The sequence below is a fragment of the Eimeria tenella genome, genomic scaffold (genome assembly GCF_000499545.2).
Source record: "Eimeria tenella Houghton genomic scaffold, Eth_scaff3, whole genome shotgun sequence".
Classification (NCBI taxonomy): Eukaryota; Apicomplexa; class Conoidasida; order Eucoccidiorida; family Eimeriidae; genus Eimeria; species Eimeria tenella.
Window position 1 is genome coordinate 737,414 of NW_013542870.1, and position 17,946 is coordinate 755,359.

General features: G+C 52.6%; 4 protein-coding genes across 4 annotated transcripts; 2 read left to right on the plus strand and 2 right to left on the minus strand.

The window, feature by feature from the left end:
- Positions 1-926: 926 nt before the first annotated feature.
- On the minus strand, positions 927-1,295 carry ETH_00019835 (uncharacterized protein; the record flags this gene model as incomplete). The annotated part of the gene is made up of 1 exon (XM_013375826.1): positions 927-1,295. One exon carries the CDS (start codon positions 1,293-1,295, stop codon positions 927-929), a length of 369 nt encoding a protein of 122 aa, XP_013231280.1.
- A 2,564-nt stretch (positions 1,296-3,859) lies between these two features.
- On the plus strand, positions 3,860-4,669 carry ETH_00019840 (uncharacterized protein; the record flags this gene model as incomplete). Its single annotated transcript, XM_013375827.1, has 1 exon — positions 3,860-4,669. The coding sequence occupies one exon, from the start codon at positions 3,860-3,862 to the stop codon at positions 4,667-4,669; it is 810 nt and encodes a 269-aa protein (XP_013231281.1).
- A 2,696-nt stretch (positions 4,670-7,365) lies between these two features.
- Positions 7,366-8,307, plus strand: ETH_00019845 (uncharacterized protein; the record flags this gene model as incomplete). The annotated part of the gene is made up of 1 exon (XM_013375828.1): positions 7,366-8,307. The coding sequence occupies one exon, from the start codon at positions 7,366-7,368 to the stop codon at positions 8,305-8,307; it is 942 nt and encodes a 313-aa protein (XP_013231282.1).
- Positions 8,308-14,601: 6,294 nt separating this feature from the next.
- ETH_00019850 (uncharacterized protein) lies at positions 14,602-17,177 on the minus strand (the record flags this gene model as incomplete). Its single annotated transcript, XM_013375829.1, has 10 exons — positions 14,602-14,661; positions 14,796-14,834; positions 15,033-15,092; positions 15,239-15,348; positions 15,504-15,617; positions 15,757-15,835; positions 16,006-16,332; positions 16,568-16,684; positions 16,778-16,852; positions 17,031-17,177. 10 exons carry the CDS (start codon positions 17,175-17,177, stop codon positions 14,602-14,604), a joined length of 1,128 nt encoding a protein of 375 aa, XP_013231283.1.
- Between the last annotated feature and the right edge of the window lie 769 nt (positions 17,178-17,946).

Sequence of the window (17,946 nt, forward strand, 5' to 3'; positions counted from 1 at the left end):
TCAGCAGGTACACCTGTAAGCGCTATACCTTGAAAAGGCATTCGCTCGCCCGACGAGAAGACGACAGGGAGGCCCACTTGAGAAACCCCAGCGCTCCAAATTCGGACGGATTGATACTTCAAAGCGGGGGGAAGGACAGCAACAAGCCCGCACTTCGACTAGATGACGAACAGGCTCTTCAAATCTTGATCAGCGCGATACTCCGACTGTTGGCCGGAAAGGTCCCTTTGTCCCGTGGTCTCCTGCCGGCACCTAGAACGAAAGGCAGTGCCGTCAATCTGGTAAGCTTTGCGGAGTCGAAATGTACGCTGCTTCTCAGCTCTGCACGAGTGCGCAGACAAAACGGAACTGCAGGTCCGAGGCAGAAAATAATCGACATCTGGAGCTACCGACTGCAGCGACAAACCCGCTGAGACACTAGACCCGGCACAAGTCACATATCCTTCAATATTCTGGTACCCGAGCTACAAAAGGCTTGCCACGCGCTAAGCAGGCTGCTCGCCACCATTCACTTGCAGATCCACAAAACCATAAAAGGCACAGGTACCTTAAATGCATAGGGTGACTCCGCTGCATCCCATGATCCCGCAATGTGCTAAAAAATGCGGCCATATGACTTACCTGTCACTGTCAGCTGACTCATAGAACCACGCACGCAGGAGACAAGGAACAGGTAGTTGCTCGCAGAAGCTAGGCATTCAGCGACGTGCGTAACTGGCAGAAGGACGCACTCATAAAGTGGGCTGAGCTGAGTTGTGATGCGCCTACTGCTAAAATTGTCTCTGGTCTGCCTATTGACCTGACCACTCGGACTACCGTATAAAGTATACGCAGTGAAGCAATCACAAAAGACTTAGAGTTGCATAAACCTGTCTGTTCAAAGCTGGCCCGTTGGGCAGCCCATGCCGCTTTGGCACGTTGGAAAGTTACCAAGGTTGGAAGTTCTGGGTACTCATGTTAGTAGTAGGGGTAGAAGGGGTAATGAGGGTGGTTATGGTGGTGGTGGGGTAGAGATGGGTGTGGTGATGTTCGGTGGTCGTGGGAGCTTGGGTCTTTGCTGCTGTAAGCTTGGCCAGAAGGAACTTTGCAAGGAGCTTGTCTAGAAAGAATACGCGGGGAGTCGCACCCTCAGATTCCTCAACGGCTACAGCGGTGGGCTCATCGGCTTGCAGAGCCTCCACAGCGGCATCCTGCTGCATGAAGGCGACTATGGGCTCGGTAGCGCTGACATCATCAGCCCTGCAGAAGGGGATCGTTGCGGCCAAAGCAGCAGCGAGAGCAACGAATGTCTTCATTGTCGAGCTCGCCCAGAATCCGCCCAGAATCGGAATACCTCTTCGGAGCTACCTGATCCTGAATGGTTACCTGGTAAGGCAGATAATATTATCTGATGCACATCTACACAACCCACGCGACCTGTTTCTCAGCAAATTTCCGTTGTGAGCAGTTGGAGATGAGGAGAGACAGGTACCAACGAAGGGCAAAAGAGACAGGCTCGCGCCACGCGAACTACCCCTGACGATAGACCAGGAGATAGAACTCCCCACAGGCGTGTGCCTCCGCCCAGTGTACTTACCACTTGTTGCAAGGCTCCTAACGGCTCCAGATTTGTACATTTCCTTCGGGGACCAATGAATAAGAGCATATCAGTAATAGGCACATCGTACCCAGAATTTTTGGGGTTTCGGAATGTTCATAACTAGCGATCGGGGTTGGTCAGTTCGTCGCGGACGTTGTGTGCTGTTCACCGTACAGCACACTGCAGGTTAGTTGAGTCCGCAGTCGTTAGAAGCTGCTGCACGTAGATCCGCGTGCCCAGTGTCCTGCCAACATAGCGAGGCAACAAGGGTCCAATCCGTTTGTGCAGTGCTGGCGGCGACGCTGGAGCTGGGTGAGCACTCGTACCAACTCGCGTTGCGTCTAAACATCAATCATCCAGTGCACGAGGCGTTGCTTGCATTTAACGTGTCGTGTAGCACGGAAGAAGAGTCCATGAGCTGTTGGAAGAACTCACGCAACCTGCTGCCATCACTGAGGAAAGCTTTCTCTGCATGTGGGAGGCAGCATTGCACATCCTTACCTGAGTTTCAGAGAAAGGCGTGTGACCATATATGGAGGGTGGGCGCCAGTAAATTGCTAGGCAGGATGGGGACGTTCTGTGAGAAAGCGTTGTGAAAACGCACTTTCCCCTACCTGGTGGTATCACGCGTTTGCGATCTGCTATGCGAAAGCAGGTTTTGGGCTATGCTTGGAAGACTGAAACGCATCTTCTACCCCCCACACTGGTTGTGCTTTGTGGAGGCACCGTCTTGGCAGCCAGTCCGCTCAAAGAGACGTGAAAAGGAACGCTGCACTAAGCCCTGCACAGTGTCCGTATCTCGACCCTGACTCACAGCCCATTCTGCAAAGTCTTGCTAGGAATGAAAACGTACATGCTTCAGGATTCAGTTACTGTCAATATTAATACAAACGCGCGTTAGAGAAAAACCCATGTGAAAATCCCGTGCCTGAACGTAAGGCGGCTGCCGGTGGCCCACACACTCCAAATTCGTTGTACACTGCGTAGCTCTACAATAGCGTTGCAGGGCAAGAAGTCCGCAAAACACGGACAGCCGTACTAACGCCGTCGTGTCCATAAGATCGCACACGGGTGCATGGCGTAACCCACGGACACAAAAGCCAGGTGAACTGGACGCAAGGAAATCAACCAGGTTCAGGAAGCCGACGCAAAAACGACCCCTGGGCCTGATACGTTGTAGTAGTAAATGCAATACGTCATAACAGCCTGAAGCGAAAATAAGACCCGGCGCGGCAGCGTGCACGCCAAAGCAACCGCATATATGGACAGTGCAAACCGTCAAGTTGATGAAACATCCAGCACACCAGCTGAGTACCACCTCCAGCGTACACGACCGCAAAATCGAAGGGGGACTGAGTGAGCGCCTGAGACCGAACAGTTAGACACGCTGCGACAGAAAAGGAAATCTGCCTTTGATGCTTCGTTGTAGCGAGCAGGCACATCCCTGCGAAAGGACGAGTCTCGTAAGCCAAAGGGCCAGGCACCCAAAACTGCCCACCTGCGAAACACACAAATAGACCGGAAGCACTCAGCAGGCAGCAATTAGCACCAATGCAGCGAGTCCTTGCTCTCCTGGCCTGGAGAAGTGCGGGTGGAGGATTGACCAGAAGCGGCACAGGCATGCAGGCAGGAGTCAAATCCGAAGCAGCACCAATAGAGGGGCAGACTGCAACACCTACCGCACTTGCCTCCTCGAAGCGCTAAACCCGGACAGGTTCACCGTGAAAAGGACTCACCCTTCTGAAAATCCGCATTGCAGCTGACGATACACAACGCCTCTCCTACGGGCAGCCAGGACTCTCAGCAAGCTCCCACGTCAGCATGCCTTCCACTGACCAGACCCCAGCACTGCAGGAACGACTGCATCATCCTCTGATCAGACCCCAGCACTGCAGGAACGACTGCATCAACTGCCACATTCCCTTTGCCTGCCTGGGTTTTGGACTGTGCATCGCCCTTGCGGAGAGAGGGTTTGAAATACCCATTGAAGCCGCCTCCTCGGGGTCCTCAGCGCACAGTTGCATTTGTACGCTGCATAGAGAACGGCCGCTTGCTGGCCAAGAGCTACCTGTTTCTAGACAGCTGCCCCTGTGCTGCAGCTCGGAACTTCCAGAGAACCAGTTCACACTCGACACTACGCAACTCTGCGGTCATGAATTTATCTATAGCCTCTGACTAGAACGCAGATACGATCGAGACAAGAACCGGAACAAAAATTAGATAACCTGTTTGTTGAAAGGTCGCCACTCGGGCACCTTATGCCACTTTGGCACAACTAGCATGTTATCAAGCCTGCTGTGGGTACTCGGTTTCACGGGGCTGCAGGGGGTACTGAGGGTACCCGGGGTTAGGGATGAAATAGGGGAGGGTAGTGGGGTGTCCATGATGGTGGTGGTGGCCGCCATGATGGTGGTGGTGGTCATGGCTGTGGTGGTGGTGGCTTGGGGGCTTAGGGAGAGCGACTGGCGGGCAGGTAGTGGTGGTAGTTGGCGGGGGGACAGGGATGGGGATGAAGACAGGAGGGGGAGGGGGAGGAGGAAGGGGGCGGTGGTGGTGGTGGTGGTCATGGCTGTGGTGGTGGTGGCTCGGGGGCTGGGGCTGAGGAGCCGGAGGGCAGGTAGTGGTGGTAGTTGGTGGGGGGACAGGGATGGGGATGAAGACGGGAGGACGAGGAGGAGGAGGAGGGTGGTGGTGGTGGTGGTCGTGGCTGTGGTGGTGGTGGCTCGGGGGCTGGGGCTTAGGAGCCGGAGGGCAGGTAGTGGTGGTAGTTGGTGGGGGGACAGGGATGGGGATGAAGATGGGAGGAGGAGGAGGAGGAGGGTGGTGGTGGTGGTGATGATGGCCGTGGCTGTGGTGGTGGTGGCTCGGGGGCCTGGGGTGAGGAGCCGGTGGGCAGGTAGTAGTGGTAGTGGGTGGAGGAACTGGAATCGGGACAAAGATTGGTGGGGGCGGAGGAGGAGGATGATGATGATGATGATGTGGATGATGATGCGGATGGTGATGGAATTGCTCAAAAGAGTGGGAGAACTGGGGGAAATGGGAGTCTGCAGCCTGCGAGGACTGGAGGAACTGGTTGAACAACTTGTCTAGGAAGTACACACGAGGAGAGGTTTCTTCGGCTTCCTCAGTTGTTGCAGCAGTGGATTCGTCCTCCACAGCGGTCTCTTGCTGCATTACGGCAGGCAGCTCGGCGACGCTAGCATCATCAGCCAAAGCGAGGGGAAGGAAAGCCCCGAGGGCAGTCGCGAGGGTAACGAAAGCCTTCATCTTCGAGTCCGAGGATCGAAATACCTGAGTTCACCTGCCTGATCCCAATGAATAAGAGTGGGAAGCAAAAGGATAACTTCTGATTCTTTGCCGGAGCCACAGGAACAGGTGCGCACTCGCAGTAACGCTTGCCTCCCACAGGGGGTTTTGAGAGGGGCGAGGAAACGAGACGGCGACGTTGCCAACTGGGGGAGCGAGCGCTTCGAAGATAGGGGCATAATATCCACCCCACACAGCCGCAAAGCGCGCCTATAATTGTCCACGCTTCACTTCCTGAGTAGCACCTGCTATCAAACTCAAAGATCCCTCAGTGCAGCATTCGAGATAAAATATCCAGAGCGGCGCTCTTCTCAAAAGGCATGTGCACAGAGTGAAATATAGGTAAGTTGAGTACGCATGCCCTACCCGCTGCTGCACCTTAAAACACAGCCAGCGTGACCTCCACCTGGGAAAAGAGACAGAAACTTAGAAGCCTGCGCAGAAGTATGGAAACGTGGGCGCATATGTGTTCAAGCACGGAACTGGGCTCATAGATCAAGGGCAACTGCATTGCAGCATTGTCGACCTCTGGGCAAACTTAGCGTGCACCACAAAAGGCCGCATAAGCTTGGTGGTGCTCGTCTCCGCCGCGTGGAAGCCAAATGAAAGGTGAAGCGAAAGGTAGGTAGAAAAGATGCAGCCACTGGGCGAGAATGAGACGTTTCTTCCTCTCCACCGAGGTTGAAGTTTCGCTCGACAAGAAGCCTCAGTCCCGCCTCAACTAATGGAACACCCGTAGGACCTACAAAACCTGTGAGATTCGCCGAAGTGTCTGTGCAGCTTCTGAGACTCGCAAGCTGCTTCGTTACGTCACATGAAATGATTGTGTGCCAGACAGAGCCCGCCGTGGCCGAGATGGCCAGTACTCAACACTCCCCACACCTCAACAGACTGCGCCAAAGTCCAAAGTCCCCCTGTCGCTCACTCCATTACCTGACGAACTCATACAGTACTAACAACACTGCCTCCGCGCAAAACGCACCAAAGGAGAGCCCCTCCCCCGCGCTCCGAACATACTGACTCACTGAGAAGCCTTTAAGTACCACTCGCCTGTGCTCACATCCGCAGGTCACAAACCTGCTCGAACAAAGCAAGCAGTACTACCTGCTGGCGGATCCGCAAGTAGTGTGCCCAAGTCAGCCGAGTGGCCGCCACGTCTAAACTCCACATTCGTTGCACACTGCGTAGCTCTACAACAGCGTTGCAGGGCAAGAAGTCCGCAAAACACGGACAGCCGTACTAACGCCGTCGTGTCCATAAGATCGCACACGGGTGCATGGCGTAACCCACGGACACAAAAGCCAGGTGAACTGGACGCAAGGAAATCAACCAGGTTCAGGAAGCTGACGCAAAAACGACCCCTGGGCCTGATACGTTGTAGTAGTAAATGCAATACGTCATAACAGCCTGAAGCGAAAATAAGACCCGGCGCGGCAGCGTGCACGCCAAAGCAACCGCATATATGGACAGTGCAAACCGTCAAGTTGATGAAACATCCAGCACACCAGCTGAGTACCACCTCCAGCGTACACGACCGCAAAGTCGGAGGGGGACTGAGTGAGCGCCTGAGACCGAACAGTTAGACACGCTGCGACAGAAAAGGAAATCTGCCTTTGATGCTTCGTTGTAGCGAGCAGGCACATCCCTGCGAAAGGACGAGTCTCGTAAGCCAAAGGGCCAGGCACCCAAAACTGCCCACCTGCGAAACACACAAATAGACCGGAAGCACTCAGCAGGCAGCAATTAGCACCAATGCAGCGAGTCCTTGCTCTCCTGGCCTGGAGAAGTGCGGGTGGAGGATTGACCAGAAGCGGCACAGGCATGCAGGCAGGAGTCAAATCCGAAGCAGCACCAATAGAGGGGCAGACTGCAACACCTGCTGCACTTGCCTCCTCGAAGCGCTAAACCCGGACAGGTTCACCGTGAAAGGACTCACCCTTCTGAAAATCCGCATTGCAGCTGACGATACACAACGCCTCTCCTACGGGCAGCCAGGACTCTCAGCAAGCTCCCACGTCAGCATGCCTTCCCCTGACCAGACCCCAGCACTGCAGGAACGACTGCATCATCCTCTGATCAGACCCCAGCACTGCAGGAACGACTGCATCAACTGCCACATTCCCTTTGCCTGCCTGGGTTTTGGACTGTGCATCGCCCTTGCGGAGAGAGGGTTTGACATACCCATTGAAGCCGCCTCCTCGGAGTCCTCAGCGCACAGTTGCATTTGTACGCTGCATAGACAACGGCCGCTTGCTGGCCAAGAGCTACCTGTTTCTAGACAGCTGCCCCTGTGCTGCAGCTCGGAACTTCCAGAGAACCAGTTCACACTCGACACTACGCAACTCTGCGGTCATGAATTTATCTATAGCCTCTGACTAGAACGCAGATACGATCGAGACAAGAACCGGAACAAAAATTAGATAACCTGTTTGTTGAAAGGTCGCCACTCGGGCACCTTATGCCACTTTGGCACAACTAGCATGTTATCAAGCCTGCTGTGGGTACTCGGTTTCACGGGGCTGCAGGGGGTACTGAGGGTACCCGGGGTTAGGGATGAAATAGGGGAGGGTAGTGGGGTGTCCATGATGGTGGTGGTGGCCGCCATGATGGTGGTGGTGGTCATGGCTGTGGTGGTGGTGGCTTGGGGGCTTAGGGAGAGCGACTGGCGGGCAGGTAGTGGTGGTAGTTGGCGGGGGGACAGGGATGGGGATGAAGACAGGAGGGGGAGGGGGAGGAGGAAGGGGGCGGTGGTGGTGGTGGTGGTCATGGCTGTGGTGGTGGTGGCTCGGGGGCTGGGGCTGAGGAGCCGGAGGGCAGGTAGTGGTGGTAGTTGGTGGGGGGACAGGGATGGGGATGAAGACGGGAGGCGGAGGAGGAGGAGGGTGGTGGTGGTGGTGGTCGTGGCTGTGGTGGTGGTGGCTAGGAGGCTGGGGCTTAGGAGCCGGAGGGCAGGTAGTGGTGGTAGTTGGTGGGGGGACAGGGATGGGGATGAAGACGGGAGGACGAGGAGGAGGAGGGTGGTGGTGGTGGTGGTCGTGGCTGTGGTGGTGGTGGCTCGGGGGCTGGGGCTTAGGAGCCGGTGGGCAGGTAGTGGTGGTAGTTGGCGGGGGAACAGGGATGGGGATGAAGATGGGAGGAGGAGGAGGAGGAGGGTGGTGGTGGTGGTGATGATGGCCGTGGCTGTGGTGGTGGTGGCTCGGGGGCCTGGGGTGAGGAGCCGGTGGGCAGGTAGTAGTGGTAGTGGGTGGAGGAACTGGAATCGGGACAAAGATTGGTGGGGGCGGAGGAGGAGGATGATGATGATGATGATGTGGATGATGATGCGGATGGTGATGGAATTGCTCAAAAGAGTGGGAGAACTGGGGGAAATGGGAGTCTGCAGCCTGCGAGGACTGGAGGAACTGGTTGAACAACTTGTCTAGGAAGTACACACGAGGAGAGGTTTCTTCGGCTTCCTCAGTTGTTGCAGCAGTGGATTCGTCCTCCACAGCGGTCTCTTGCTGCATTACGGCAGGCAGCTCGGCGACGCTAGCATCATCAGCCAAAGCGAGGGGAAGGAAAGCCCCGAGGGCAGTCGCGAGGGTAACGAAAGCCTTCATCTTCGAGTCCGAGGATCGAAATACCTGAGTTCACCTGCCTGATCCCAATGAATAAGAGTGGGAAGCAAAAGGATAACTTCTGATTCTTTGCCGGAGCCACAGGAACAGGTGCGCACTCGCAGTAACGCTTGCCTCCCACAGGGGGTTTTGAGAGGGGCGAGGAAACGAGACGGCGACGTTGCCAACTGGGGGAGCGAGCGCTTCGAAGATAGGGGCATAATATCCACCCCACACAGCCGCAAAGCGCGCCTATAATTGTCCACGCTTCACTTCCTGAGTAGCACCTGCTATCAAACTCAAAGATCCCTCAGTGCAGCATTCGAGATAAAATATCCAGAGCGGCGCTCTTCTCAAAAGGCATGTGCACAGAGTGAAATATAGGTAAGTTGAGTACGCATGCCCTACCCGCTGCTGCACCTTAAAACACAGCCAGCGTGACCTCCACCTGGGAAAAGACAGACAGACACTTAGAAGCCTGCGCAGAAGTATGGAAACGTGGGCGCATATGTGTTCAAGCACGGAACTGGGCTCATAGATCAAGGGCAACTGCATTGCAGCATTGTCGACCTCTGGGCAAACTTAGCATGCACCACAAAAGGCCGCATAAGCTTGGTGGTGCTCGTCTCCGCCGCGTGGAAGCCAAATGAAAGGTGAAGCGAAAGGTAGGTAGAAAAGATGCAGCCACTGGGCGAGAATGAGACGTTTCTTCCTCTCCACCGAGGTTGAAGTTTCGCTCGACAAGAAGCCTCGGTCCCGCCTCAACTAATGGAACACCCGTAGGACCTACAAAACTTGTGAGATTCGCCGAAGTGTCTGTGCAGCTTCTGAGACTCGCAAGCTGCTTCGTTACGTCACATGAAATGATTGTGTGCCAGACAGAGCCCGCCGTGGCCGAGATGGCCAGTACTCAACACTCCCCACACCTCAGACTGCGCCAAAGTCCAAAGTCCCCCTGTCGCTCACTCCATTACCTGACGAACTCATACAGTACTAACAACACTGCCTCCGCGCAAAACGCACCAAAGGAGAGCCCCTCCCCCGCGCTCCGAACATACTGACTCACTGAGAAGCCTTTAAGTACCACTCGCCTGTGCTCACATCCGCAGGTCACAAACCTGCTCGAACAAAGCAAGCAGTACTACCTGCTGGCGGATCCGCAAGTAGTGTGCCCAAGTCAGCCGAGTGGCCGCCACGTCTAAACTCCACATTCGTTGTACACTGCGTAGCTCTACAATAGCGTTGCAGGGCAAGAAGTCCGCAAAACACGGACAGCCGTACTTACGCCGTCGTGTCCATAAGATCGCACACGGGTGCATGGCGTAACCCACGGACACAAAAGCCAGGTGAACTGGACGCAAGGAAATCAACCAGGTTCAGGAAGCTGACGCAAAAACGACCCCTGGGCCTGATACGTTGTAGTAGTAAATGCAATACGTCATAACAGCCTGAAGCGAAAATAAGACCCGGCGCGGCAGCGTGCACGCCAAAGCAACCGCATATATGGACAGTGCAAACCGTCAAGTTGATGAAACATCCAGCACACCAGCTGAGTACCACCTCCAGCGTACACAACCGCAAAACCGAAGGGGGACTGAGTGAGCGCCTGAGACCGAACAGTTAGACACGCTGCGACAGAAAAGGAAATCTGCCTTTGATGCTTCGTTGTAGCGAGCAGGCACATCCCTGCGAAAGGACGAGTCTCGTAAGCCAAAGGGCCAGGCACCCAAAACTGCCCACCTGCGAAACACAAATAGACCGGAAGCACTCAGCAGGCAGCAATTAGCACCAATGCAGCGAGTCCTTGCTCTCCTGGCCTGGAGAAGTGCGGGTGGAGGATTGACCAGAAGCGGCACAGGCATGCAGGCAGGAGTCAAATCCGAAGCAGCACCAATAGAGGGGCAGACTGCAACACCTGCTGCACTTGCCTCCTCGAAGCGCTAAACCCGGACAGGTTCACCGTGAAAGGACTCACCCTTCTGAAAATCCGCATTGCAGCTGACGATACACAACGCCTCTCCTACGGGCAGCCAGGACTCTCAGCAAGCTCCCACGTCAGCATGCCTTCCCCTGACCAGACCCCAGCACTGCAGGAACGACTGCATCATCCTCTGATCAGACCCCAGCACTGCAGGAACGACTGCATCAACTGCCACATTCCCTTTGCCTGCCTGGGTTTTGGACTGTGCATCGCCCTTGCGGAGAGAGGGTTTGACATACCCATTGAAGCCGCCTCCTCGGAGTCCTCAGCGCACAGTTGCATTTGTACGCTGCATAGAGAACGGCCGCTTGCTGGCCAAGAGCTACCTGTTTCTAGACAGCTGCCCCTGTGCTGCAGCTCGGAAACTCCAGAGCAGCAGTTCATATACACTATGCAACTATGTGCTTAAGCATTGAAAGTCATGAACGACGGAGATGGGCTCCAACGATGAACCGAAAAAGCGGAACTGGCCGGCCGAAGGTCGGCTCTTGGGCAACTCATGCCACTTTCGTATAAAGTCTTTCGATGTGGGTACTTCGGTTTATGGGGCTGCTGGCTGTGGGAACTCAGGGAAATTCTGGTGCATCCGCATTTGTAGAATCTTGTCGCTCATTCAAAAACCGAAATGGGCGTTCTCATTTCGCTCGGAGTGTTGGATATTGAGAGAAGAAAATTCGAGTGTCACAGCTCCCTGCTCATAAAGTCCAAGAACTGGTCAGTTGGATTCCGCGTCCCGGCGAAAACGTTGTCCAGGGGCATAACTCTCGGTTCTCTGCCAGCCCTAATTGATGTGAAACTGATGGGGTACGCTGCGATGCAACAGTGAAAAGTAATATGCAAGATATTTGTAATCTTGCGTATTGCTTTTCACTGTTCCAAACTCCGTGGAGAAAGGTGTGAGCGGTCAGGCTCTTACGGAAAGAGCGGAGTGCCGTTGTGGAGGGACTGCTGGCAGAGGGGAACGTAGTTCTACAGTCACAACCGTTCGTTGACGTTATGCGCGCTCTAAGCGTTGAAGAGGTTCCCTTGGCGAGTTGAAGAAAGTTTACCTTGCAGACGGTCAATTTGCCGCAGCTGCCTCAATAACCAAAGCCCTGGCAGCCTTTACAAACACTGAGCCTATCTCGGCAATTCCGGATGTCTTCAAAATGTGCAAGCTCATAGTTTCGGTTACGGAAGCTTCCAGAGTCAAATGCCAACGGCTCGTCTGGTCCTTTCCAAGGCGTTCGAGTAGGCAAAAAATAAGTTGTGGTGAGAGCTTGCAATCATCAAATAGTCCTACAGACCTTTTGTCTATCATGTGGACGAAGCCAGGAAGGTACGAGACGGTGACGACACGCGAGCGCGTTGGGTGATGCGAAATCGCGCGTCTCTGATAGCAGTCTGCAGGATTCTGTTTCGACGGGCATGGGTTGTAAAACGACCGTAATTGTTAATAAAAGTAAAAATTGATGTTTCGCTAAACAGGGTGAAATTGTTTTTTTTCGGTTCCATCCTTGTACTTCACACGCCAACTATATTACTTTGGAGAAACTGTCGTGCTCTGCCCGCACTCTGCTTTGAGCACAGCCGCTGTTTGCAATACTCACGTGGCTTAATCTACTGCCAGCCCTTCGCTCGTTGACAGAACGTTTTTGCAATATAGTTAAATGGCATTTTTATGTAAAAGTTCGCTCAGTAAAGAGCGAAGGCCCACCTGCACGCAGCGTCCGTGCATCGTAGGACCAAAGACTTCACGCTCGTGGCAAGTGGCATTCGTACGGTACCTGCAGCAGCAGAGATTTGTGCAAGAGCTTAACGAACAGTCTTTTTGCGGTTAAGGACAGAACTACTTTCGGAGAAACTGTTGCAACGTTGGTGTTGTCATTACCTTCACGAGCGATTTCGCCGCGGGAGCGTGTCAGCGCTCCCGGGTCCACACGCAGTCGAATGGATGTGAATCCTGCAATGCAAGCAGATTCGTGGGGCAGTATAGTTTGTCACCTGAGTTTGCACCGGCTTGTGTGCACCACCTGTATGAGGAGGCTGCTGAAAGCGAAAGAGGCAAAGTAGGTCAGGTGCATGAAGCACCACGTGAATTTAAGCAAAGCTGAGTTACAGTAAAGCAATGCGGAGTGGACGATAAAATGTAATTGCTTCTTAATCAGAACAGTTTCTGTAGTTTTGGGTTGCCAGTCGTACGAAGGCAAAACTTATGGATTCATTCTTCTCCAGTGCTGCCGATGTAAGCTGAAATGTGGCTGTTCTGGCCACTACTTTTTCGCACTTGGAGATCACTTTAATAGGTGCAGTGGCCTAAGACTAATGAACAAGCGCAGAACCCTGACAGGTGACAGTTGAGCAGACAGCCGTTGCTGAACGGAGCAATTCGGGTTCCAAGATATATAGGTTCAAATGAGCTGCGGTGAGATGAGGGTGAGAAAGTGGAGGAAGTCCGTTCTTGAGCCGACAATAGATGAGACGCTTTCACATCGGCCGTTTCAACGAGTGTGCGCCAAGTTCCTGAAAATTTGCTCGGCTTTTTATGCCGAAAAATGCAGCATGAATGACTGAGATGGTTAGATAAGCCCGTCGAAACGCTGCTGTTTGCTTGATCTCTAACGTTGGTTTCAGCTGCCTTCACTGCGAAGAAATTGCCCGGCTACCGAAGGGCTGAGCGCATAATTATAGTTTGGGAGGGAAACACTAGACCGGTGCACCAAATGGCTGACGTGATCACCGACAGTGAGAAGGTCGCTTTTAAGCATTGCATAAAGAAAGTGCAGTCAGTACATATCGGCACTGGTTAAAAGCTTTGGAACTAGTCAACAGGAAGCGTTTTTCCATTGGCTCTCTAGTGGACACATGCAAGGATGCTCTAGCGAAGCCCGTCGCATTATCTGGGGCACTTCCGAAGCCCGTAGCTTCTGCAGTGAAGGCACTTTGTGGTGCTTTATATGACATATTTCACTTAAGCAGAAAAGGCGCACAACAATAGCTTAGCCGTTTCATACACCATTTTTGCCTCCAGCCAACAACGGCATGGTTTCTCGCATCACGCTTAGGGGGAGGCTTTATTGTGCATGAATGCGCTTCCTGGAGTGCATATTAATCAAGAGGCTATTGCAGTTTCAAGACACAACTCTTGATGTTCAGTAGGTTTGATTCAAGAAATGCGAGGTAGAAGTGAGTTGTTTTTCTTCAAACCAAGCCCGTTCCGCTTTGGGCTACTTGTAGCTTTAGTCCAGTAATTTTGGCTCGCCAAGGAATTCCCAACGTAAATTCCCTATTCCAATTTGCAGTATGCAGATATATTCGTGCACGCGTGGGCGTGTGAACGTGAGAGTACTTTGAAATGTTCTCGCGGCGAAACGCACGACCGCTTCCGAATGCAGTGACGCGAGCCAATGTGGCTACATACTCTCCGACGCATTTCTGCTTCTATCCAGACACAAGTAGCACACGTTTAGTCCCTGCACATATCGGTACCGCTTCAGGTGCTGTCCGAAAGCCACTGGCCGCTACCGTGGAGTACTCGGTTTATACTGGTGGGCATAGATATACGAAGGTTGCGTGCTCTTGAGCCTGTTGCCTCTTTAAAGCGCACTTGGGACTTTGTAGAAAATCATCTGAAGAAACTTCACAGGGCAAGGCAGCGTTACTATAGGACTTGTGCCATATGACAGGTGGCCGGAAATTATGAGTCTTCACATTGATGGCATTGCGTCTTCATTCTTGGGGCAAACGTTCGCTCTGATTTGCGTGATCATTTTCACTGCATCTCGGGAGGCTCGAATAGAGGAAATTCTACGAGCATCACTAAGTAAAGTAAGCCTCCGCCCAAACAGCATATTCATCGGCCACCGGGGTAACATCCTTTCCAAAGGATATGCCTTTTCACTGCCGACGCTAAGTGCACAATTAGGACTTTTGTCAGTTTTTGGACTTTGTGACTGACATCATTGAGGGCAATAAGATACGCGAAAATGTTAGGCCGCTTCTCCTGAGCTGCTTTAGCCAAATTCGCAGCGTATGTGTACTCGTTTCTGTCCTGCGACAATCTGCTGTATTTGCACTTTGATTAAACATCACAAAACTGATACCTGACGCGACGACTTGAAGCATGCACCCACTTTGTACCTGCACTACAGCTGCGAACCTCACAAGAATGAGGTCTGCCAGGACGATTTGAAGCGTGCGTTCAGCTTTGTCTCTTCAAGCTGCAAGTAAAACACAAGAAAGAAAGACTCCATAAGTATTCGCGGAGTTTCCTCCCATGCAGAGGGGCAGCACTCCTTGAGAAGACGGCGCACGGCATCCAGTCGATAGCGCCGCTTTGGCAAGTCTATCGTACCAGTTTCTTATAGTCGTCTCGTGGTATTTGCCGCGTAACCTGAAATGTAAAATGCATGCAAGCAATCAAGTGAGTACTGCAGTATGATTCGGGCCACCACGAGTGAAATGTTCAGTAGCCTGAAGATTTCCCGAAATGTGGAACTGGCTGGGCAATTGAAAGACTTTGAGCCACCAGCGCAGTGCAAACGAAACGGTGGCGGTGGCGTGTGTCAAAGTGCAGCCTGTTGACTCTTGCCTGAAGATCACGGTCTCTATCAAAACGCTGCCACGGTTGACCCTTCTTCACATCGTCCTGCTGCAGCATGAAACACCCGGCATCGCAGCAGAGATACAGCATCACCAATCCAGCGTAACCCGTAGTTTTTTCATCACTTCTACTTGTAACCGACAAAACGCAAGTATCCGGGCTCCCCGACAGTTTTCGTGGTGCCCCATACTCACGAACTCCTGTTCAACCGCCTGCTCTGCCGCCCGCTTGCCCCAGACGTTTCGGGCCGCATCCATGCTTCGTTTCCAACGCTTATATGCTTCTTCGCCTTCCGCAAAATCCCCTGTTCACCGGACAAAAACCTCGGAACATTCTGCGTTCTAGTGCGCAACGTGATATTTGTATCGATGCACTTCTGCGGTCAGAAAATGCTTAAGTCATCTCCCGTAAGTTTCAATGTAAAATCGTCACTATGCGCAGATGGTGGCTCTTGTTAACCTTGCTCTCGCATTTCCCGTAGGCTTTGTAATTTGCGGGATTTGTTCCATTCATCCATCACTGCCTTCACCCGTACAGCTTCTTCGTCTTCTTTTTTCTTTTGTTGCAAGATTTCTGGGCCACAGCAACAAGCAGCGTGTACAATTCAGTAGTCAGAGTACACAAGATGACCATAAATGACAGGTGTCTTGACTGAACGCGAAGTGTTGCCACGCTGCATTACGTCAGTGGTTTTGAACGAAGACGTTCTTACTCATTCGCTTTGCAGCAGGTTTATCCTCTGTAGCAAGGCATCGGAGATAGGCTGGGGCTTCAAGCATCCACTCCTCTCTCTGAAGTACAAAGAATTACTGCCACATAATATGTGTGACCTCGTATCAGCAACAAAGCAGATTGCTCCGCTGCTGCAATCTCTCCATTTTGAGCAAAACGTCAGCATCTGCATATCATGCCAAAGCCATCTCTTTTCAAGGGTTTGGGAGGCTGTCCTCCGCAAACTTACTCTAGGTGCTCCTCCATTTACCGCTGACTGGTGTGCAAGCTCTTGCTGAGGAGACTCTGTTGGTAAAAGACTTGAATCTTGGGGCTGCTGGCCTCGCCAACGCTGCACAGCTTCCTCAGCCTTGCGTTCCGCCCTCTCTGCATCGAATGCTAGTTCCTTTGCGGGATTTTCTTCACTTTCATGAACTTCAGGCTGTTGAACTTCGGATGGAAAGCTCGAAAGGTCCAGCTGTGAGCGCAGTTCCTTGCAGCGGCGCTTTACGAGCTTCGACAGCGAACTTTTATAAGTCAGCGCCTTTCTCCAGCCTTTTCCCTTTTCACCCTCGACCTTGAAAGAGCCACAGCACACTACTAGCATCCTGATAATTCACTGAAGCGCTGCTACACTGCTGCTACCCTGCACTGTCTTGACTACTCTTCATGAGACCAGCCGTGTCCAGTGCGCTTAAAATACGGAGTCGAAGCACCAAGCTCCGGACGGTATGCATTATTCTTTCATGGGTGGCGCTTGTAGGTAAGAGAATAGCAGTGGGTTCTGTGCCAGGTGAGGTAGGGTGACACACCTCGCCAACACATAAGGCTCGGAAAAGGTGACGTAGCTTCTTCCTCAGACGTAGGTCCCCAAGGTCATGCAAATACACAATGCCCCACGAGTCTAACTGCTCGAATACATCCAACAGCTGAATTCAAACAGGCAAAAACGCCATCGATCAATCATCAAAAAATTCCCCGAGCGCAGCAAAACACTCTTCACCCGAGCAAATTCTGCTTACCTCCTTTTCCATTTGAGGGGACAGCTGTAGTAAAGAGATAAGAAGGCGATCAGCATCTTCTTTGTCGATCGCGTCCTAGGGTCACAAAGCGAACATGCCTCTAACACGCGAAAATGCTCAACAGCCCTCTACGGTCTTGCAACTTTCCCAGAACCTACCCTATTTACTTGGCTGATACGTTGTTGTGACTCATTTCTCATTAAAGGCTACAATATCCAGCACTCAGAGAAAAGAACAGCATAATACTGCACACCACTTGAGAATGCTCCTCTTCTCGTTTTGTGCGCTTTTCGCGGGTTTTCTTTTTGAATTTTTTTCTCTCCTTTTTCGCCTTTCGTTTATTACTTCTATTTATGTTTCCCCCCTCAACTTCACTGCTGCTTCCACTCGAATGGCCCATCTTGCAAGACCACTTCCCGACCTAAAATACTCCTCAACCTAGGAAGGCTGGCGCTCCCGTTCAACAAACTATTCCAGCCTTTGCCATACGAGCACGTAGTTCATGCATTTTTTATGACCCACAACTGCTTCACTACAGCAGGAAGATCATGGAATGAACCCACTAGAGCTGCGTCCTGTGGGCCTCTGAAGACATAGTTACGCTTCCTGGCTCTACGACAGGCACGCGTGTTCTTCAGGCACAACGCCTCTTGAAAGTTGGCGAAGTGCGCCGAAAGCGACACCGCAAGCTTACTACGAGGAATACCTGGAAGAAATATGTATACATGGATCAGAAAGTTGTGCTGGGCCTGCTGCTCCACGCAAGCGGCGACCGTTCCACGTCATAGCGATTGAGACAATAGCATGCATCTCAGTCATCAAAAGAACAATTAGGCAGCAGAAACAATAGAAAACCAAAACTCAGCGGATGGTAGTCAAAGCCTCAGCACGGTCGCATGCAAGTCATTCAAGGCCCCAGTGCGTTGCACGCCGAAACGCAGTGAACACAAGATTCAATACCATGCATGCATATTTTTTAGTACATTAGTGGCAGCGAAGAAGGCCATTTGAAGCTGAATGTTGCCAGGGAGCTATGCACTGTCAATAGAGCGAACGAAACTCGTTCGGGGGTGGGACCAGGAGGCGGCACAGTGAAGATATTTACCCTTCTCGGGAATGCCTGCGGCAAATGCATTAAAGCTCATAAATTTGAGAGTTTTGCGGCAATA